The 21,815-nt window shown below is 55.5% G+C and overlaps 2 protein-coding genes and 1 long non-coding RNA gene across 7 annotated transcripts in view; 1 reads left to right on the top strand and 2 right to left on the bottom strand.

Moving 5' to 3' along the window:
- Lgr6 (leucine-rich repeat containing G protein-coupled receptor 6) overlaps positions 1-17,545 on the bottom strand; it is a gene marked incomplete in the record, with an annotated part of 106,680 nt that extends 89,135 nt beyond the window's left edge. The window contains 1 exon segment of the mRNA XM_013522356.1: positions 16,739-17,545. Coding sequence (XP_013377810.1) covers positions 16,739-16,950 — 212 coding nt within the window.
- Positions 51-19,917, top strand: LOC106150220. Of its 3 annotated transcripts, XR_001236898.1 has the most exons (5): positions 51-137; positions 16,341-16,518; positions 16,610-16,740; positions 18,858-19,177; positions 19,835-19,917. It is a non-coding gene; the product is annotated as an uncharacterized LOC106150220 (long non-coding RNA). The 3 variants fall into 3 exon arrangements; XR_001236896.1 differs by having other exon boundaries at positions 16,341-16,740; XR_001236897.1 differs by lacking the exon at positions 51-137 and adding an exon at positions 15,718-15,900 and having other exon boundaries at positions 16,341-16,740.
- The window catches only part of LOC102023431 (receptor-type tyrosine-protein phosphatase V-like), a 19,514-nt gene continuing 17,159 nt past the window's right edge, over positions 19,461-21,815 (bottom strand). For all 3 annotated transcript variants that reach the window (XM_013522350.1, XM_013522347.1, XM_005375209.2), the window contains 9 exons: positions 21,500-21,567; positions 21,314-21,401; positions 21,159-21,237; positions 21,001-21,077; positions 20,757-20,885; positions 20,514-20,630; positions 20,243-20,406; positions 19,858-19,993; positions 19,461-19,633 (listed from right to left, as the gene is read on the bottom strand). In XM_013522350.1, the coding sequence (XP_013377804.1) occupies positions 19,574-19,633; positions 19,858-19,993; positions 20,243-20,406; positions 20,514-20,630; positions 20,757-20,885; positions 21,001-21,077; positions 21,159-21,237; positions 21,314-21,401; positions 21,500-21,567 (918 nt within the window). In that variant the 3' untranslated portion in view covers positions 19,461-19,573. The remainder of the gene's footprint in view (positions 19,634-19,857; positions 19,994-20,242; positions 20,407-20,513; positions 20,631-20,756; positions 20,886-21,000; positions 21,078-21,158; positions 21,238-21,313; positions 21,402-21,499; positions 21,568-21,815) is intronic.

The raw sequence follows: 21,815 nt of genomic DNA, 5'->3' as shown, positions 1-21,815 counted from the left end.
GGTCTTGCTATGTAGTTCAAGCTAGCTTTGAACTCACTATGTAGCCTAGGCTGGTCTGCAACTCCTGAAGATCTTCTTGCCTCAGCCTCCTGAGTGCTAGAATTACACCTCACCAGCTACAGCCTGTCCCTTCTGAGGTGACAGTATCTGGGGCAGGGGAAAGGACGTGAGGAAGGGCACAGCCCAGGGGCAACTCCCGGGTATGGTGCCTGGGCTGGGCTGGACATGCTGGAAAGTTGCTTGTTCTCTGCGCCCTTGCATGCTGAGCAGAACTGGGCACTGCAGCGGGGGTGTGTACCCTGGGTACAAGAGGAGGAGCAAAAGACAGCCCTGCCCTCAGGACACATCCAAGTGAGGAGAGATTCAGAACAGGAATCTGGAGACAGACCCTTGAGCACTAGTGCTGGAGGACACCCGAGTCCCTGAGGGTCAGGGGACAGGTGAGGGCTTACTGGATGGAGCTGGCCTGAGGTAGCCAAGAGGGACATGATTAGCACTAGAAAATGGCCTGGCTGGGGTTTTAATGAGCTGGGATGCCTGGGGTGGTGGTGTGTGTGTGTGTGATGGGCTGAATGCAAGCTCCCCAAAAGATATGTCTACCCCTTGTTGCCTGGAACTTGTAAGTATGGCCTTGCTTGGAAAAAAGGTCTTTACATATGGAGTTCAGGGAAAGGTCTTGAGATGAGGAGGTCATCCTGGATTACCCAGGTGGCCTCTGGCTCCAATAACAGTGTCCTTGTCAGAGACACACAGAGAAGAAGGTGAGGTGAAGATAGGGCAGTGAATAGAGGGATGTGACCACAAGCCAAGGAAACCAGTGACCACCAGAAGCCAGAGGAAGCATGGGATAGTATTCCCCTCTAGTGCTGCAAGGAGCTCAGCCATGCAGACATCTTGATTTGGAGTCTATCACCTGCAGAACTATGGGAGAATAAACTGGTGCTTTAAGCCACCCAGTAGGGCACATCATCATGGCAACCAGAGGAGGCTGGGAGCAGTCAGAGGGTCTTGATGTGGCTCAGAGCTGACCCCCAGCCAGTGCTAGCTCCTCCCCTTCCCACTGCATCTGGACCTCTTCTCACTGTGAGCACCCCCATCACTGGCCACCCTGGTGCCTCCGCCCAAGATGGTAACCCATCCCACTCCTCCACCTAGGAGAATCCATCTCCCCTCCTGAGATGCCTCCTGCATCTACTGTGGCCTAGAAATTCCATCCCTGGGCATTCAATCCACAGGGATGCATCCATTTGCTCACCAAATGACTACACCACACTGCTCATAGAAGCACTGCTCACAGTACCCCCAAATGGGGAAGAGTCCTCATCTATCCACCATGAAATGACAAATGGTGCTGTATCTATTGTAGTGAATACCATGCAGCAAAGACAACAAACTACAACAAAAACTGAGGTAGAGTAGATGGAGCCCCAAGTGAGGCAAGGGGACAAATCTAGATATCAAAATAATGCTCCTTCACATAAAGTCCAAAACACAACAAAACTCCCTGTGTTGTTAGAAATCACTACAGTGGTCACCCTCATCAGGTGGGCAGGGACTAGAAGAGACCCTGGGTGGAGAACTTCTGGAAAGCTGATGATGGTTCTGGATAGTGGTCACCCAAGGGTAAATTTTTGCAAAAACTTGTCAAGCTATCCACTTAATATCTGTGCTCTTTTCTGCTATGTATATTTTACATGAAAGTTAGTCTTTAAAAAACTCAGTTTTGGGGGCTGGGGATTTAGCTCAGCGGCAAAAGCGCCTACCTGGCAAGCACAAGGTCGTGAGTTCGGTTCCTGGTACCGGAGAAAAACCAAAACAACAACAACAAAAAAAAAACTCAGTTTTGAGAGCTGGGCCTGGTGGTGCACCCTTGTAATCCCAGCAGTCAGGAGGCTGAGGCAGGAGGATCGTTTTGAGTTCGAGACCAGCCTGGGCTACAAAGTGAGCTCAAGGCCAGCCTGAACTGCATAGTGAGACCCCATCTCCCCCCCCAAAAAAAAACCTCTTAATTTGAAAGATATTCATGAACTTCAGGGTTTCTTCCATCCATACTTTTGAGCATCACGTGCAAGGACCTTCTATCAATACCATGGCCAAAGGTTCCCCTCTGGAGCTCATGGTATTCTGTGACTATTTCTCAGCTGTTACCTCAGTGAGTTGACATTAGATGTTTACTTCTGTGTATGATTTTTACCTTACTTTTCTGTGTATCTTTTGCATCTTGCAGAGGCTCTGGCACATAATAGATGCTTAGTAAACACATAAGATGTGCTGAAATAACTGGGCATCACTCAGGGAAATGAGGCAGTAGAACCACAAGTTTAAGCCCAGACTGGGGAAAATAGCAACTTAGCAAGGATATGTCTTAAAATTAAAAGTTTTTTTTAAAAAAAGGGGACTGGAGATGTAGGTCAGTGTGAAAAGCCTGGGTTCTATCGCCAGCATTGGGAAGGGGATGCTGGCATGACCAAGGGCTTTGGTATTCCCAGACATTTGTCCCTGGGCTCCCTGGCCATCAGACCTAGCTCCTTAGATACTGATTAGATTCCACAGCAGGACGATTCTTCTCCACTGACGCCCCTTCCTATGTGTCTCCTAAGTACCCCACCACGAGCCTGCACCTACCTCCTGCCTAGCACTTCATCCAGAGACTGGTAACTTGCTGGCCCGCCACACCACCATCTCTCTGCACCCGCCATGTGTGTCTTACTCATCTCGGGTCTACAGAGCCTAGCCGAGTGGCAGGGACACCACAGGGATCCAAGACTCCACATCCGCAAGTCCCTAGAGCCGCTCTCCATCCCAGCCTAGGCGTACGCCTGTATTCATTTTAGCTTGTTTGGAACTGGGTGGAAATATTCAAAAGTTTTCTTCAAGAGAGAGAATGGATATGAATGGGAAAGGCTAAAGCTTTTAAGCGAAAGGGTTTGTAGACCAGGTGTCTCACTGATGAGCCTTGGCAGTTCAGGAACAGATCGAGTTTAAGAGGCTCTGCACTGAGGCTCTGCCCTCACCGCAGCGTCCAGGTTGAATGTCACGCCCCGGGCTCCTGCCTGCGGCGAACCAGGTCACTCGCAGGTCTGAAGAGGACCCCCTCCTTCCTGGCCGCCTCGGGAAAGCCCATTTGCTCCCCTTGGGGAGGGGGAGATGGGGTCTCACTATGGGTTGGTGTTTGCTCTGTACCTCCTGGCTGCTGGCCACGCCCTTGTTCATGCATCTATTCCTCTATTCACTCTTTCGTCTCTTCATTCCCTCCACCCATCCTTTTGAGCACCGTGTGCAAGGTGATACAAGCACCTTGTATCAGCACCGGGGAAACCAGGGGAGCACTGGTGGCCAGGGCTCTGCTTCCTGAGGCTCCCTGCCTCGTCTGAAAAGCAGACAAGTAAACCAGGGGTAGAAGCCAGGGGGATGGACTCTGAGGAGGAAGAGGCTGTAATGGGAAGCCCTCTCCTGGAGGTGAGGATTAGGGGTGGTTTCCTGGAGGAAGGGACATCTCAGGCAGCTCCTTACACCATAAATGAAACCATAAATGCCTCCCTGGCTTCCTCCAAAGACTCCCCAGAGAGCTGCAGGCTTCTGGTCTGAACCTGTTTCTTAACCACAGCCCTGCAGAAGCCAACAGTGATGTCCATAGGGCACCTTCTCACAGCCCTGCTGTGGCCAGTGTAAATTAGGCAGAGGCAGTTCTCTGCAAGATGGGGCAGAGAGAGGCTGTCCAAAGACTCGAGTCATGGATAATGCTAGTTAAACCTTAAAATGCAGATTCAGACTCAGCGGGGCTGAACGGCAGCCTGAGCTTTTGCATTCCCACTGTGCTCCCACAGGCTGCTGCTGGTGTGAGGGCTTTAGGATATCCAAGAAACTCCACAGAATAAATCTCCTTTAAGCATCCTTTCTTTTTTTCAGTACTAGAGATTGAACCCAAGGCTTTCAACACTGAGGTACACCCCCAGCCTTTTAAAATGTTTTTATTTTAAAGTAGGGTCTTGCTAAGTTATTAAGTCAGCCAGGCTGGGCTCAAACTTGCAACCCTCCTGCCTCAGCCTCCCAGAGCACCAGGATTACAGATTACAGGCGTGCACAAGCATGCCCAGCTTCAGTCTTCTTTTTGCTAGGCATTGACAGAGTGACCCAAAGATATGCTGCTTGTCACCTGGCCTAGACCGGTGCCTGGTCAAGGAACCCAACTGTGCTGAAACTCTGTCCCTGCTCCACTCACCAACTCTGCCCGCCCCTCGCCCCAGGGAACTGGGGTCCCTTGGGCAAGGGTTGTTTTTCCTGATTCTCTTCCAAGTCTAGCCTGGGCTGGCTGCTCCCTGGAGCACCGAGGATGGGCAGGGAAGCTGCATTGAGGAACAGATTCCTGGGGTGGGGGGGCTCAGCCTCTTCAGCAATGGGCAGCGCTGGCACCCCTGGGCCCACATGCATGGCATTTCCAGTGTTGCATCTACAGGCCAGGCTGCCTTCCTCTTGAGAAAGTGAAACGAAATCCATTCCACCCCACTGGTGCAGTGCAGGCCTGGCTGCTGCCTCTCCCCTCTGGCTAAAGCAGGAAGGAAACCAGGGAGCATTGAGGCAGGGAGGATACCAGGAAGAACTTCCCAACAATCACGTTCCTAAGGAGTCAAATGCTACAGCAGATGTGTGTGGGGTATTGGATGCCCATCTGGAGGTAACAGCCCAGGGCAGGGCAGAGGGCTGGAGCAAGACATCAGGAGGGCTCCCCAGGCCAAGCTTTTACATGTCAAGCCTTCTTCTCTTACTGCACGCTCCAGCCTTGCTGCCCCTGCTGACTCCAGGGCCATCCATCCATCCATCCATCCATCCACCCATCAACCCTGGGCATCTCAAGCTTTCAGAGTTTGGCCCAGGTATTTCCTGACCCTAATCTCCACCCCCAGCAGGTGCCTTGAACCCCGAAGCATGGTGCCTTTGTGCCCCCATGCCAGACGGTGAGACTAATGCCTTTTGGCAGGTGAAAGCAGGGCAGGCAGGGGAAAGGGGCACCCTGGGCTTCTGCATTCAGGGCAGGGGAGCAGGCAACAAGGCAAGGTCTGGTGTGGCGTCGGCTGGTGGGGAGAGGGCATTCTTCTTCCGCTGGCTGCACATAGTTAATGGGGGGCCTTGTTCTGGCTGGGCACACAGCCCTGGAGGTGCTGGGGATGGCCAGGCCCTGTCCCAGCGCTTGGAATCTCAAGTCTCATGGAGTGAGCACTGCAAGTCTCCTGGGACCCTGGCTCCTTCCTCCTACCAACCCTCTCTCCCTCTGTTCTCTGTATCTGCAAGATCTGCACACCATCATTTGTCTCTGCAATATCTTGGGATCAGAAGTTATCACACACACCCCAGGAAATAGCCCAAAGAGATCAGAGGACTTGGCCAAAGGCATCAGCAAATAGGTAGCAGAGACAGAATTCTAGCCTAGGGTCTCTGATTCCAATTCCACTGGACAAAGACCATCTAAAGCAGCAGAGAGGTGGGGTAGGGTCAGATGGCTGCTGGCAGAATCAAAGAAGAAGACCTGGTGACCTCCATTTCTGCAGAGGAATGCTCCTCACTCCACATTACTGAGAAAACTGCAATAGCAGGACAGTGGCAGCGTTCATAGAAGGGCTGGGCCAGCAGGTTCTACAGCTGGGAATGAGGAACTCCTGAGACTGGCAGCTCATACAGTATGTTACTAAATATTTTCCTCCCCAAATAGACTACGGACCATGCAGTCAGACCGTGAAAGAGCTGTCTGTTATGCAGTGATCACTCCTTCTTCAATATGGCCACATTCCAAGACCCTCAGTAGATACTTAAAACCTCAGAAGCACCAAAGTCCATTTATCCTGTGTTTTCTCCCATACCTACATACTGGTAATGTAGGTATACTATTGATTTGATTTATAAATCAGGCACAGTAGGAAATTGCTGACAATAACTATAAAATAAAATAGAACAATTATAACAATGCACTGCAATGCAAATTATATAAATGTGCTCTCTCTCAAAGTATCTTGTACTTTTGCTTCTTCACTTAAAAGAAACCCTTCCCTTTGACATTTTCAAATTGCCAGCTTCACTACTCTTACATTCTAGAGCCATTATTAAGTAAAACAAAAGACAAGTACTATGATACTGTAGCTGAGAGTACCACTACGTAACTGTCAGGTGGGTAGCATATATAGCATGGATACTCTGGATAAAGTGATGATTCAGATTTCTGGCAGGGTGGAGTGTGCCTGTGTGGGGTTTTATGATTGTACTGAGAGTATCACACAATTTAAAATTTACCAACTGTTTATTTTTGGAATTTTTCATGTAATATTTTAGGATCCCAGTTAATTGTGAGTAACTGAAACTATGGAAAGTAAGACCTCAGATAAAACTACCACAGAGTTAATGCCAGTGCCTAGCACAACTGTGCTGCTACTAAGAATGCAGGCACTAAGTGTCAGCCTATTGAAATAAATATAATAATAGCTAACACTCATTAAATGGCTGCTTTGAACCATAACTTTCCATGTACTACCTCATCTAGTCCTCATACTAACCTTACAAGGTGGGTATCATGAGTATTCCTATTTTAAAGAGGCTAGGGCACCAAAAGTGTCTTTTCTCCAAGTGTCTTACTCTTTCTAGTAAGAAACAGAGCCCAGGATCTGAACCCACAAAGAGTGGCTGAAGACTGGGGCACTTAATAACTCCACTGTCCTGTACAAACCTGGGAAGCAGCTCACTCACCTGGATGCCCCTGCCCTCTTGCTCAGGCCAAGCTCTGCCCACCACAGTCTTGATCATAAGCACCTGGACCCAGCTGTGCCCCTATGGCCACCTCAGCATCCTGTACCCTGCACTCCACAGGTGGCCCCAGCCTCCCACCAACCCTCAGACCACTCAAGTGCATCTGAACAGAAGCGAACCCTTCTTCCCTGTGACACCTCCCACAGGAGACCCCTCCTGTACTCTTCTGCCCTAGCCCCAACCAGCAGATCAAAAGGGATCACTGTCATGACTGTGAAAACAGAGAAATGCATCTAGCACCTTACAAGTCACAGGACACCCCCATAAAAGTGGTCTCATTTGAATTTTGGACCACTTGGAGTAGGAAGCAGTTCAAGAAATATCAATGATCTTCCCTCTGCAAACTCAAATATGAGACTCAGAGAAATTAAGGGCAAGATAGACTACATAGTTTGCAGGACTCAGAGCAAAATAAAAAGGTGGAATCCTTCCTTCTAAAATTAACTTTAGCATGACAGCAGCAGAGCAGGCACCCATGTACAGAGCCCTTCCAAGTATGAGGCCCTGGGTGACCACATAGGTGATGTGTCTATGAAATGGGTCTTCATAAGGAGTTTGGCCCATATCACCAGCTCACCCAGCTGAAGCCAGGTACCTGTGTGGGGGGCTGGTTCTTGGGTCTGGCTCCCTTGGGTCCTAAGCTCTCATCCGTCCCCAGGTAAGTGTGGGTGAGACCCCAGGTCCTGTCCTAGTTTCTGATCTCTCTTGTTTTTGTCCTAGACAATAGTCGCCGTCCTTTCTCCTCCCCTCCCAGCCTCCTAATCTGCTCTGTCCACCACAAAGGCAGGGATTAGTTTACAGCCCCTTTCTGCCTCAAAACCCCTGGACACATGATCTAGCCTTCCGGCCCCCAAACACCCCCACACTTGGGCTGCCCCAGATCTGGAGCTGACGGGGAAGGAGCAAAGACCAAATGCATGAACCTAAACTGCTTACGGCCCTGTCCAGAGGGCCCCCTGCAGGTAGAGACCTGGACTGGAGTGTATGGGTACACGGGTGTGCCTGCTTGCCTGCGGGTTTGAAGGAAACATGACATGATCCTGAGAAAAACAGACCCAGAAGCACAGATGCTGCCTGCAGGAAGCCCCTAGTCTACAGGGGAAAGCATGACCCCTGCCCTAAGAAAGCTCACTCTCCTTCTGATGCAGAAAAGTGTGGCCTCTGTCAAATGGACAGTCAGCCACATGAGTCCTTTGCAGGTACAGGGTGCGTGATATATTACCTGACAGTATTGCAGGAAATCAGATCAAACCCTGTACATGCTAAGCACTTCCCCAAGCAGGATCTTGCTCAACAGCTTATCGGGAGAGATAATCATCCCCACCATGCACATGAGAATCTGCTTAGGTCTCCCAAACCCAGGCCTATGGTTCCCCCAGGGGCACAAGGTCACCTCTCTGAGGCCTCAGTGTCAGGCATCAGCGCACCTCAAGCCTCCCTGTGCTGTGCCCCTAGCGCTGCACACTCTGACCCTGCCTCTCCCATGCACGTCTCACTTCCCACCATGTGTAGAAGTTCTTACGTGCTTTTCTTATCTGCCGCTCCTATCCCAGGGCAGAAGACAGCCTTGGACTTTACAGTCCCCCAAGCTGTATCCCTCCCCTGTGTGTCTCCCCTCATGTGAAAGAGGGGACAGCAATGGTCCTAGCTCACACAGGAAGATTCACAGGAAGGTAGCTAGCACAGTGCCTGGCCGACCATAAACTTTCCACCCACATCTGTGCAATGAATGGTGATTGAAGGGATGAGTCTTTGCTCCTGACGGCAGCCTGTGAGTTCAAAGGGCATCAGCACTGACCACTCACAAGGAGGAAGAGGCCACTGCAGCACGAGCTGAATGCATGCTTGGTGTTGATGGTAACTGCAGCTATGACATACCCCTGACCTTGTTTGTGCGTGGGAATGTGGGGCAACCTGGAGACCAGGAGGAACCCCTCCTCAGACTGGGTCAGCCTGGGAAGGCCTCCTTCCTCCAGGAGGTGTTAAAAGTTTTTGAGTGGTAACTGCTTTTGGCCTGTTTCCCAGGAACCAACGATAATTCAGGAAGGGGGTGATTCAACCCACAAATCACAGTGTTAGACTAAACCTCGTGCCCTGGGTCCCACTTCCACGGTGCTCCCCCAACTATCCCCCCATGAAAAGAAGCATTACCTGCCCTGCATTGACCCCAGCAGTGTGCTAGGCAAGGGTCCTACGTGGTGGCAGTGACTCCCTGACAGCTCTTTTTCACTTCCCCTCCGTCAGCCTGTTGGCCTTGGCCTTGGGCCTGGGGACCACATCCAAATCCTTGACACTGGTGCAGTGGAAGACACTTGGCACCTTCTTGCCACCTTGCCTCAGTCTGGACACTCTCAGGGATACTCCCAGCCCTCCAAGGGCAAAAGGGAAGACACAGTGGCAGGGAGGGGGTGCAGAACTATGTTCTAGAGTCGACACTCCTGCGTCACTCGCAGTAGAGTTCCAGACAAGCGAGCTGAGGTGAGATGAAGGGCGACTTCATGCCTGCCTCAGCTGGAGAAGAGAATGCATAAGAACAGCAATTCCCACGTGCTGGCCACTCACCATGTGCTAATGCTAATGCTGCCACATCCCAGGTGTCTTTTGGTGAGCTTGATGCTATTATATCCATTTGGAAGCTATGGAAACTGAGGCTGAGAGAGATGAAGAAGTGCCCTGGTTGAACCAAGGGTGGCCAGATATTGCTTGGGTTTGGCTGATGCCCTTGGCCAGAGCAGCCCAGTTGGTTTGACCCAGCTGCTGAACCTTGAACTGATTTGTCCTGTTTTAGATGCATGCCTGGAGGAGGTGCAGGCAGAAAGCCCTGCTCCGGAGCACCCTGCCTTGGAGAATGGGACAGAAAATGCTATTGAGAGGGAAGGACAGCCACAACTCCCTCACTGGGCTCATGACTTTCCCTTCTGGCAGAGGCTGCATCCTGCGTCCTTCCCGACAAGCCCCTTCTGCTCCCGGGCCCTCGCTGTCCACCCCAGTCCTTTCCTCCTCGCTGCTGGTCCTCTGTGGATGCTCCCAGCACCCCCTGCACAGTGAATTCACTTTTCAAGCACACCTGGCCCGTCTGCCCTAAGCATCACATATCGCCCAGCCACATCAGAGAGGACCCTGCGCACAGTAGGTCCTCAACAACAACCTTGATGATAAGCTCTACACTCAGGGATTCTGTTGCACCCTCCCAAACCAGAGTCCCCCTACTTCTGTGCTGAGCCCCAACACTTCCCCTCAAGCAGCCCCCACAGACCCTAGAAACCACTGCTAGTGGATAGGAGGGGAGCTGAGCAGAGCACCTAGAAAGACCAGAAGCTGGAAAAAGGCTTTATTGGACTGCACAGCCAGGCATTTAACATGGCCAGCTCCTGCCCCTCCCCTTGGAGCTCAGAACCCCCAGATCTGACCCCTGAGAGCCACTATGCTACGGTAGATCTGAGGGAGAGTTCTTGGCTGAAAGCCCCAGTAGCAACAATTACTGGTGGTCTTGGGCAAGGTCCCTAACATGCAAAGGCTTCGGTTTCCTCGTTTGTAAGATGGGCCTGTGCTAGTCCATCTCTCTCACAGCGTTTATGTGAGACAGTTTGGGTTTAAATTCCATACATGGTACAAGCATTCCGTAAATGACAGCTGTTACTATGATTGGTGGAGGCAGAGGCCCAGGGTGATGGCAGGTTCCTAGACAGGTCTCTCAGGGCCTATCAGGAATGGGCCTCCCGATGAGTTTGTGTCTCTGTGGAAGAAAACCACAGTCCAGGGAATGAAAACTTCAACCAGGAAGGTGTCCCCACAGCACACAGAAGCAGACAGGAGAGGCAGAAAGCAGAGTGCAAGGTGCTTCCCTGGCCCCAGCCTAGGATTTGTATCTCTCAACCCATCAGAGGGGACACCAGTCCCCTAGGGTTGGAGGAATTCAAGATATGGGTCACAAGCCTTCCTTGGAGGTCTGTGAAGGGGAAAGAAGACTGTGGCAAACAAGAGAGGGCTGGGAATGGAACACAAAGAAAACGTCTACTCCGGAGGTACCCTGTCGTTGAGCCGCAGCCCAGCCCCCACCTGCCTGCCGCCAGCCCGCCGTGGCCCGCTCTGGCATGGCTCCGGGGGGCGCGGTGCCAACCCGAGCTCTCCCCCCACCATGTCCTTTTGCTGCTTCCAAAATAACTCTCTGCTCACTGTCCAAGTTTGGCCTCTCGGGTGTTTTTCTCCTCCCGGGACCTGTTCTCCCATGTCTAAAGGATAGTGGGAGAGACCTCCATTGTTGTTGGAAACCAGGGACCACCTCCTTTTTACAGTGGATTACTTAGCACAAAAGCTCTGCTACGATCCTGAGAGCCCCTAAGTCAATAAGTCCATTTCACTTGGCTCAACAATGGTATTTCCAGGAGGAGGAGGGAGCTGGAAATTTCTTCCCCACCTCCAACTCCTGCACCTTTGCAAGGTGTCCAAAGCCCCAAACAGCACCATGTCCTTGGTCCTGCTCCCAGCAGAAAGAGTTACTCATCTAAAGTCACACAGCCCACTAGGGAAGAATGCAAAAAAGGGTCCTTGCGGGCCCTCAGGTATGCCCAGGGCAGAGACGGAGCTTGGTCTCCAACACTGCCTTTCCTTGGGCTATAAGGGAGAGAGGACTTTCATTCCCAGGAACTTCATTTCTAAGGAGAAGATGGGCCCTCAGATGGCCTGGCCCGGAAGCCTAGACTTCCGCTTTGGAGAGCCTCCCATCAGGCACCGGGCCTGGCTGCATCTCCTCCAGGCGTCCCTGTAAGCAGGATTGCTTCCTTCAGCAGCCCAGCCCAGCAGCCCCAAAGCAGACTGGCTCCTTGAAAGGCCATTTCCCTGAAGGTCAACAGGAGGAGACTTTGTTAGTGAGAAAGGAGGGCAGCAAGAAGAAGTCATCTAACTGGGCCTGGAGGACGAGGCTCTGGCACCCCTGACCCCACCTGTCACTATTGGCCCTGCTGTTCCCTGCCTGGGCCTTAGGGACCCATTTGTAGTTAGAGGCATTAAGAAAAAAACAACACTAACAGCCAGTGTGCTTCAGCAAAGGCTGCGCTTTGCTTTCTTCATCTCATTTGCTCCTCATCGCCATCCCACCAGGTAGATACTATTAGTGTTTCCATTTGAAAGATTTAGCAACTGAAACCGGAAAGGCAGACTGACTTCCCCAAAGACTGGCAGCAGAGCTGAGACTCAAGCCATGCACCACACTCCACAGCCCCCATGCGATGCGACCCAAGGCCCAGCGGGGTGCTCACCCGGCCCTCCCCTGGGCCCTGGGTCAGTGGGGGGAGCCGGCTGCAGCATGTGTGGGGCCATCAGGGTTGAGAGCCTGTGCAAGGGGGAAGGCGGGGCTGAGGGGTGGGCCAGGGGCCAACCGCGCTTGGAGCCAGGCTTTCTTCTACTCCGCCAGCCGCCCCACCCGGCCGCACCCCATGCCCGCTGCTGCCAGAGCCGAGAGGTTTCCTTTTTCTTTTGCCTAGGGCTGTTTCCTGCCTTTCCTTTGAACTGGGGTGTTGGCTCCCCCACACGCTCACTCTCCTCCAGCGACCCCCCGGAGGAAGGCCTGCCCTCTGACGGGCCCATCCCCCAGGCCTGCACGGGAGGTCCCAGAGGACCCCGTTTCCTGGAACACCCTAGCCCTCCTTGCCTTCTCTCTGCTCTGCTCTGGGTGCTGGCTGTACTCTCCTCTGCCCCTCTTTCCCTGCCCGAGCTTGCTGCCAAGCACTGGGGGGGGGGTGGCTGTCCTACACCAGCAACAGGTGATTCCTCCCTTCCTTTCTAGTTTTCAACCAAATGAGGGGACACTGAGGTCCAGAGAAGTTTTAGGACTTCCATGGGGTCTGCTAGCAACTGAGGCACCAAGGGTTGGAACTCACAAACCCCAAGTTTCCAGCAGAAGGGACAGGCTTTTAGAGCCCATTAGAAAGGCACTCACACTGGCTGGAAAGGAGCCCCAGGTAGGAGCGAAGGCCAGCACACCCACCCCCCGAGCATCTCCCCAGGGCCAGCTCTCCCCCACTGCAGCCACATGCTCCCTACATCCCGTCTGACAGCCCGCAGGACCCCATCTGGGGAATGCTGGGGAGCAGGCTGAGGTCTGCCATCAGTCCCTTCCTTACCCTTCCAGAAAGCCCTAAGCCGACCGGCAGGGAAAGAATCGAAGGCCACTCTGGGTCCTCACTTTGCTCCTGCAGATTGTCTCCTTGCCAGCAGCTCTCTCGCTGTCACGGTCCCCAACAGGTGCACCACACCTTTCTCAAAATGGGACTGCTCCTCTCCCTCTAGAGGTAGCTCCAGGACAGCCTCCTTCAGGAAGGCTTCCTCAACTGCTGCCCCAGGGCCCTGGTCCCTAATAACAACGCTGGCTAATACTTAATGAGTTCTTCCTCGGGCCAGATCCCATGCCAAACCCTCTACAAACATTGTTCAGTGAATTCACACCGCAGCCTTTAGGGTTCGATATTAGCTCCATTTATAGATGAGGAAACTGAGTCACAGGGGACAAATGAACTGGCTCAGGTTCATACAGCTAAGAGGCAACGACTTAAGCCCTGTGTAGTGTGGTCAATGCTTGACTTTTTTGTTTGTTTTGTTTTTTTGAGACAGGATTTCACTATGTAGTCCAGGCTGGCCTTGAACTCAAAGAAATCCTCCTGCCTAAGCCTCCCTAGAGCTAAAATTACAGGAATGTGCCACCACGCCCAGCAATGCCTGACTCTTAAGACTTAAGCCCCCTGGCACTCTTGCCCTTCAACATCTTTCCTCCATCTTTCTGGTTACAGACATGCAAAGCAGCCACGAGGAGGCTGCAGGTTACCCTGAGTCTATACACACACACACACAATGAACTTTCACAGGAGTCTGAATTCGCAGGAAAGCAGTCCAGGGTGGGAGAGCGGGGGAGCTAAGGCACACAGCGCAGGGTGGGAGAGCGGGGGAGCTAATGCACACACACTTCCCCCTGGTGGCAGTGAGTGAAGGAAATGGGTGCATAGGGGTGACCTCGAGTGTGTGAGCCTCGATCTTGTGCAGCTAGCTGACCACGAGGCTTTTCTCAGCTTTAGGAGGCAAAGAATGATTCCAAGAACTACCCAGTCCTTCCTTCTCTGAGACAGCGCTAGCAATCTGCCCAGCAGACATTTGCTGTCTATGTATCCCTGTCTCCCGTCATGTGCATAGAGCAAGAGGAACTTCCTTTCACCACAGGTCGGAACGCTCCAGAGCCAGCAGCCTCAGCTCCTCCTCGGTCCTTTCCCTGAAGAGCCTTGTCCAGGGGAGCCGTACAACCTGTCCAGTCTCACTGTGCCTCCTACGAGAGGAGAATTTTTTTTTTTTTTTTTTTTTTGTACAGGGGTTTGAAACCAGGGCCTCATGCCTGCTAGGCAAACACTCTACCACTGAGCTACATTCCCAGCCCTTTTTAAATATGAAGGCAGGGTCTTGCCAAGTCACCCAGGCTGAGCTCAAATTTGCAATCCTCACTCAGTCTCCTCACTCAGTGGGATTACAGGTGTGTGCCACCACTCCTGACCCAGGAGACTTTTTAAAGAGACACTTGAAGGACTGTGAATAAGTGAAGTCTGCTCTCCTACCCATGGACAGGCTGGCAATTGAGCCCCAGAATAGTTGTAGCTTTTGGACGTGAGTGTCAAAGCAAAGGACATAAAGACTTCCCGGTCTTTCCTGGAACCAGGAATGGACAGAAGTGAGGCAGCTACGTCACTGAAGGTGCAGGCTAGAAGGAGGGACTTGCACCACCTGGGGTGGGGGAGCAGATGTCCAGTATTGGGTGAAATCAAGGAATGCATAAGAGGACGCAGAGGTAGCTTCTGCAGACCCAGGCATCTCCTAACACCGCTGAGAGGCGCCCAGAGCCCAAGCCTCCCATCTGGCTCTGACTGATGCCCTCACCCTCACTCCACCTTCAAATGCCTTTCAGTGCCTCCTTGGAGCCAGAGGGGAGCTCCCCTGAGCACCATCCCACTGTCCGGTACAACCCCTCCACAGCCCAGAGCAGAAGACATGGTCTTCCCCACCTCCCTTCAATGTTCCAGGCCCCACCCATACTGAAGTCCCCACATTGTGCTGGGACCCAGCTCCAGCTCTACCCTTTTCCACTCCTAGAAGCTTTCTTAGTCCCCAGGGAAACTTGGGACCAGCTCAGTCCCACCTCTGCTGAACCTAAAGGTATTCACATGTCCCAGGGCACGGTGTCCAGGTAGTGGGGAAATCTCTGCATGCACGGCCCTCGACCTCCTTCCTAAGTCCTGCAGGAAGAGGGAGCATGGGTGAGTCTGGGAAGACTTGAATTCTAGGAAAGGAGTCAGGACTGAGCACCTCTGGACCATCCTACAGCCCCTGACCCTTTAACCCAGGCAAAGGACCTCCTCCCACACCACACAGGCTCAATAGAAGTCATTAGCAAAATCTTTTTAGCCACAATGTCTCCCAGTGGCACCGTGGCACCTACCCTCAGTATATAACGCTACGAGACCTAGGGCTGCTCTGCCAGCTGTCAGCTCCGTCCCCTTTGGCCTTGAGCTCCTGTGGCTTCCTCTGCCATCATCCCCTGAATGGTACAAGACTCAGTTTGCTTCATTGGAACATGGACATTACTTTCTCCTTCTCACTCCCTCCCTTGGCACACAGCTTTTTGAAGTGGATGAGGACATTTCAGCTGATGACAGAAGTTGGGGAATTGCCCTTAGGGTCCTTACACCAACCAGGACACTGCCAATCCTAAGCACCCTGGTTGCATTTAGTCCTATATGGTTTTTGTTTTTTTTTTTAGACAGGGTTTTGCTATGTAGTTCAAGCTGGACTTTAACTCACTACGTAGCCCAGGCTGGCCTCAAACTCACAGCGATCTATCTGCATCAGCCTCTCAAGTGCTGCGATTATAGGTATGTGCTACCATACCTAGCTAGTCCCATAGGGAGGCTGAGCCTTAATAAAACTAACCCTACTCCCCCTTCCGCAGGGTTCCTCTATCCTGAGACCCCAGAGGCACGAGGGGCTGGGAGTAGTCCCAGGATCCTACCCCTGAGCCGGTGTCCTCAGACTCTCCCACCTGCTGCCCCTCCTCTGAGGACCTGCCTGGGCAGGGTGAGGCCAGAGGAGGGTGCCTGTCCCCAGAGCAGGGTTGGGGTGGGGGCGGGTGGTCTGGAATGTGCTCTCACCCCCTTCTCCTGCCCAGGTGCTAAGGAGCGGGAGCCCCCCACCCACCCTCCAGCTCTGTGGGGAGCTCTTCTGAGCTGTCCCGGGACAGCTGCCCCCAATAGGGTCCCCTTCACGCGCCATCTCACCCCAACTCAGACTCTAAAAATGGTTCTCTGGTTTTCAGCCTCGGCGCCTGCCCACAAATTAGTGTCTCCAACACCGCCTCCTGGGACACGACTTCAGGGAGGCCTCGGGGGGCAGGGGGCTCAGCAGAGGAAGATGAAGCTGGCAGAATCCCCTTCTGAGGAGCCCAGCGTGGGCCAGGCCCCCTCCCCGCTAGTGCGACCCCACACCAAGCTGAGTGACAGCTCTGCTCTCCTTGACAGGGCAGAGGGACAGATCTCGCCTCCACCCACCCGAGCACACTCCCCTCACCTCCACCACCAGGGCAGTCAGTGTCACCCACGGCCCCTGTCCTGGGCACTGCTCTGCCGGAGAAGACTGCAAGGCAAGAGGCTGCCAACCCCTGCCCTCCTGCCGGGAGTCCACAGCCCACCCTGCCAGGTCTGGGATCCGCGGAACCCCAGCCAGGGAAGCAGGGCTCACTGCAGCCTGATCCTTAGCCCCAGATTCTTCTCTCCTCCCGGTCCTGCAGCAGAGGACTTGGAAGGGGAAGAGCCTTCCTCGGGATGCCCATGCCCCGGAGCACCAAAGGGGCAGGTGCCCTCGACCATTGCCGGGACAGGGTGCTAGTGAGGAGGAGGGTCTTCGGGCGAGTACTCACAGGTAAGCCGTCAGGGGATCCAGGTCCCCTGGCACAGTGGAGAGCCCGAGCTCCGAGCAGTCGGCCGACAGCATGATGCCATCCTCCTGGCAGTGGCAGGGGGCCGGGCAGGCTGCGCGCCCCTGGCCGGGCTGAGGGGCGCCGCCCGCACACCGGGAGGCGCACAGCGAGGCGCAGAACCACAGCGCCCAGTACCCGGGCGGGCTGGGCATCTCGCGGCGGGCTGCGGGGCACCTGGCGGGTGCACGGGCGGGCGCACGGGTGCAGTGGCCTCGGGGGCTCGCGTCCCGGTGCCACGACCGGACCCGCGGGCTGCGCCGTCGGTGGGGACCGCCCCGCGGCTCTGCTTGGCGTCGGCAGCGGCGGCGCGAGCGCAGGGACCTTGCAGTCAGAGAGGGGCAGGCATTGTTGAGTGATCTTCGTTATTCAGTTTCACAGGCTGGGCTCGGCGAGGGAGGGAGACACAGGCGGAGGAGGAGTCAAGGAAACTTTCTACGCTGCAGCTTGCTTCCCTTCCCTCCTTCTTTCCGAACTGGCAGGAATTTCATCCCGGAAAGGGGGTGGGGGGGAGCGGTGAGAAGCCAGAGAGGCTCAGCATGTGCGAGACCTGCACTTGTTGGAAGAGGGTGCGCCAGAGCCTGGGCCCAGAGGCTCGCGCCCCTCTTGCCTTTGGGGACAGCCACAGGGTCACCGAGGACCCAGAGGAGGCCCTGGGGAAGAGGCCCTCCCCGGCCCCCGGGCCCTCACCCCTGGAGGGGCCCAGACCCAAGAGAAGCGCTTTGCTCAAAATCACACGGCCGGAGGGGGCGGCCCGAACTGGGGCGCGGGTCAGCCCTCCCCGCCTGCGCCCTGGGTGAGGGAAAGCTGTCCTCGGGGGTCTGTGATGCCAGGAGCCGGGTCCGCGGCAAGCTGGGATGAGAGGCGGTGGGCGCGGAGGGGCCGCACCCTGACACTAAAGAGATGGGCACGGATCTTCGCCCACTGAGTCACAGCGGCTGCAGAGGCACTCGTGTGCTCGCAGTCAGGTTTATGGCCCGGGGATCACCTTGGTGTCCGCTCCCGAGGTAGGAAGGCCAAGGGGCTTCGCTGTTCGCAGTGGGTTGTCAGCGCCTGTCAGAAAGTCAGCAGACTGGCGCCACCTGGAGGGTGGGTGCTGCAGCTGCCGCTTAGCCACTTCCAGGCTAGAGTCCAAGATTCTCCTTGGCCAGGGAGCCACGGAGCCAGGGAGCAGGGAGAACAGCGGTTGATAGTGGACTCCAGTCCCTGTTCTCTCCTTCGGGCATGCTTGGCTGGCTGTGCTTCCTTCACGTAACCTCTTGCTTCCTGTAGTTTCTTGATCTTTCTGAGCCAACCCCAGCGCAGAGCTAGAGCAGGCTGAGAGCACCCTCTTCCTAGCTTTGCTGTTCCCCAAGTCCACCTAGAGTGCACACCAGAAGCACGGCGACCTGGGGACAGCCCAGATTCCTTCCACATCCCAGGACCCTCTCATCAATCCCTCCCCACCCTCTGCTGACCTCCTGGGACCAGAGGGGCTGCACAGCTGGACAGCAAAGCCAGCAGGTCCTGGGACCCTAGGACTCCAGTTGGGGCCATGGCCCTAGAAGTGAGAGCTGTTCCTTAGGATGGCCCTGCACAGCAATAAGACAGAGCGCCACGCCGAGCCCGCAGGTAGGCCTGCGTTCCTGGCTCCTGCCTCTGTGACCTCGGCTCCCTCCCATTCCCGCTGCTGCAGTGTGAGGGGCCCAGGCTGGGAAGACCATGCAGCTTCCCTGGCAGCCCCCGGAGGCAGGCCCGGGCAGGGCCATTGTGCAGCAGGGCCGAGGACTCCTGAGGAGCCCAATGTACAGCAGAGGACCCTGACCCTGGGTCCTCCCTGGAGAAGCACCAGAGCCTAACTCATCCTGGGAAGGCTCCTGACGGGCAGAAAGCCTTACTTTTCTTCAAGTGGGCCTGAAAAGGACCCCACCCCACCCCCACTGAACTCAGATGCCTGGCACATTCTTGAGGAACTGAGGTTGCCCAGTGAGACCCCTGCCCCTGCCCCTGGTGGGTGGTCTCGTTCCACTTAAGGGAATTCTGTTCTGATATGTCCTGTGTCATCCCAATATCCTTCAACAAGGTCATCTGCCTCCAGTGCCTGGTACCATGGCACTCAGAAACCTGCAGTCTAACAAGGAGACAGGCCAGAGCTGATGAGGTGACCAGCAATCCTGTCCTGATGTGCAGTCAGCTCCGACAGTGTCCGGAACAGGCAGCCGCATCTCCGCCCTCCTCTCGGGTCTCCTAGCTTTCCCGCCTCCACATCTCTCATGTCTTCTCCCACCTCCCTGCTCCATGGAGGGACGGAAGGAAGAAGGCAAGACAGCAGGGAAAGCGGGGCCACGCTGGCCTGAGGGCCACAGTGTGGCTGTAGCATCTCCACCCCAAGGAGCCTGGCAGGTAGAGAAAGCTGGGATGGCAGGAGGAGGGGCAGGGTGAGTCCTAATGCATTCAGGGGCCTGGTTGGGGAAGCGGGGCTCTAAATCCAGGGCTCAGCGCCAAAACACTAGGGGTGGAGGGACCGAAGTGTAAGGAAACTGGGAAACTAGGGAGTAGGGGGGAGCCAACAGCCTACAGCTGGGGTCAGTGGACTCAGCTCGACCTCAGGCCCGGCTCCCCTCTCTGCTCCGCAGGCCCTTGTGTTGGGCCCCATGTCAGAGGACAGACAGACAGAGCGCCCAGCCTCAGCCATGTGTCTTTATTCCCCACCCTTCCGTTCACACCATGGTGCCCCGTAGGGGCTGCCCCACTGGAAGCCAGGCCAGGGGCCTGGCGAGGCACAGGCTGCTTCTGGACTCAGGGCAGCCCATCCACCAGTGCGCTGTTCAGACAGTTGTAGAGGTAGATATACTGCTCCTGTGGGTAGACAAGGATAAGGAGGCTCACTCTGCCTGCCCAAACCAGAGAGGGAAGAGCCCCAGTCTCCCAGTCCCCGAGACACTATCTAGACAAGAACATAGTGGCCCATGCGCCACCTGGTGGCGATAGGGGTGGCACTAGCCAGGGGCTGCCTGCAGCTGGGGCAAACCTGCCTTCTCTCCCCATCCCTTCCCACAGCTGCGCCCCTGGTCGCCTCTCACCAGAGTGGGGGTCATGAAGGCGCAGGCCTGTGACTGCTGCAGGACTGCGTTAAAGACATCCACAGTGCGCTCAGCCCCCGCCTGCTGCAGCAGCTGCTCCATGGCCAGGAAGGTGCCCAGCTGGGCTGCACCTTTGCTGCAAAGGACCCAGAGTTGGATGGGGTAAGTGGAGGGAATGGGATGGGAATATCCAGGGACATGGGGAAACCAGACCTAGAGAAGAGCTCCTGGGAACTTTGTCCATCGACCAAACTGGGCCCAGGCAGAGAGGGGGGTAAATCCCTACCACATCCCTGACCACAGGGCCAGAGAAGACAAGGCCCTGGCAGACCATCTCATTGACCCAGAACCCAAGCGGGGCTCAGGGAGATTTGTCCTCCAGCACCTGCAGTGGCTGAGAAGTGTACCAGGCTTCTTGTTCTTGCCCCGGAAGCAGCACTGCCCCACAGCAATCAAGAAAGGCAGCAGGGCGGTAGCAGGCAGCTCGTGCCCAGGCTCCTGGCAGGGGAACTGCAGCTGCTGTACCAGCCTCTCAGTCCCGCTCTCTCCCTGGGGCAAAGACCAGATTGACATTGGTGCCCGGAGGGCAGGGGGAGCCAGCACAGAACTCTGCCCCCACTGCCCACCACCCCGTGTCCTGTGGCCTCAGCACCTACGTGTGTGACCCTGAAGAGAGTACAGGGCCAGTTGGCAGTGCTGCTGTCCACCACCCAGTGCACGGTCACCATGCCTGTGATGACGGGCTGCGTCTCTGTTGGCCAGAACGCCTGTAGCTGGGACCAAATCAGAGCTCAGCTTCCTCAGGTCTCTGCCGACACCCTCCCCACAGACAGTAGCACACGCTCCTCCACCTAGGCCCAGCTCCCGCCTGGCCCGTCCTCTGTCTCTGCTCGCCTCACCTTCTCCTGGGTGTCAGGCGGGCTCAAGGAGACCAGGACGTGGGCCCCGTGCTCCCACACCAGCTCCCAGAGCTCTTTGGGCTCCGCAGGCCCGGTCAACACCACGTGGTCGCGGCCCAAAGGCCCACCCTGCAGAGCAGAACTCGTTGGCTCCCCAGGGACTGAGGTGTCTCCCCTGCCCGCCCCACAGCTCCAGGAGCTGAGAGGTACAAGTGGTCAGAGAGGGCCACCCGCATCATCTCACAGGGAAGAGCCAGGCTTCCGGGACAGCATCAGCAGAGCTCTCTTCCATGGCAGAAGGCTGAGACTGAGAGCGAGCCCCTGCAGAAAGTGCTGCGGTGAGGCGGCGGGTGCTCCCCAGCCCAGGAGTGCCCCCCAAATCCCGGTACCCAGCGGACTCACAGGAGACAGTGCTGTCCTGCTCACAGCCAGAAGGGGGCGATGAACATCCAGCCTCGTTCTTGATAGCTTGCAGCAGGAGCTGGGAGATGGACACCCTGAGGCCAGGCAGGGGAGAGCTGTCCGCCTGTGCCACCTTTCCCCGGCCTGAGGCATACCTTGTACTCCTTCAGGAAGCCAGCATTGGCATTGGCTGCCCTCTTGGCACACGCCTGTGCAAAGTTGGCCACTGAGATGGGTCCAGTCCTGGGTTGAGGAGGAGAGAGGAGGCACACGGGGTGGCCCAGCTGCTGCTGTGCAGCTCAGGACTGGAGGCACAGGGAGCCCTGGGGAGCCAGACTCACTCCAAGGTGCCCGAGGGCTCTTGCAGAATCCTGCTCAGGACGCAGCTGTGCAGGAAGACATACTGGCTCTGGTGGGGGAGAGGGTGTCCCTGCTGAGCTGGGCAGCCCAGCTGCCAGCATCCAAGCCCCGTGCAAGGCAGGAGCACGACAGGAGGACGGAACCTCCCCTGTGCTGTCCCAGGGTCCAAGCTGGCAGGGCCAGGCCTTCCTCCCCTTTTCCAGAAAGGAAAACAGCAGCCCAAGTAGATGTGGCACCTTTGAGCCTCTTGCCCTGGGCTCCCGCATGTGGCCCTGTGAGCTCCTTTCCCCGGTCCCT

The sequence above is a fragment of the Chinchilla lanigera genome, unplaced genomic scaffold (genome assembly GCF_000276665.1).
Source record: "Chinchilla lanigera isolate Chin_1 unplaced genomic scaffold, ChiLan1.0 scaffold00005, whole genome shotgun sequence".
Taxonomy (NCBI): domain Eukaryota; kingdom Metazoa; phylum Chordata; class Mammalia; order Rodentia; family Chinchillidae; genus Chinchilla; species Chinchilla lanigera.
This window is presented reverse-complemented; position numbering and strand designations above follow the sequence as displayed.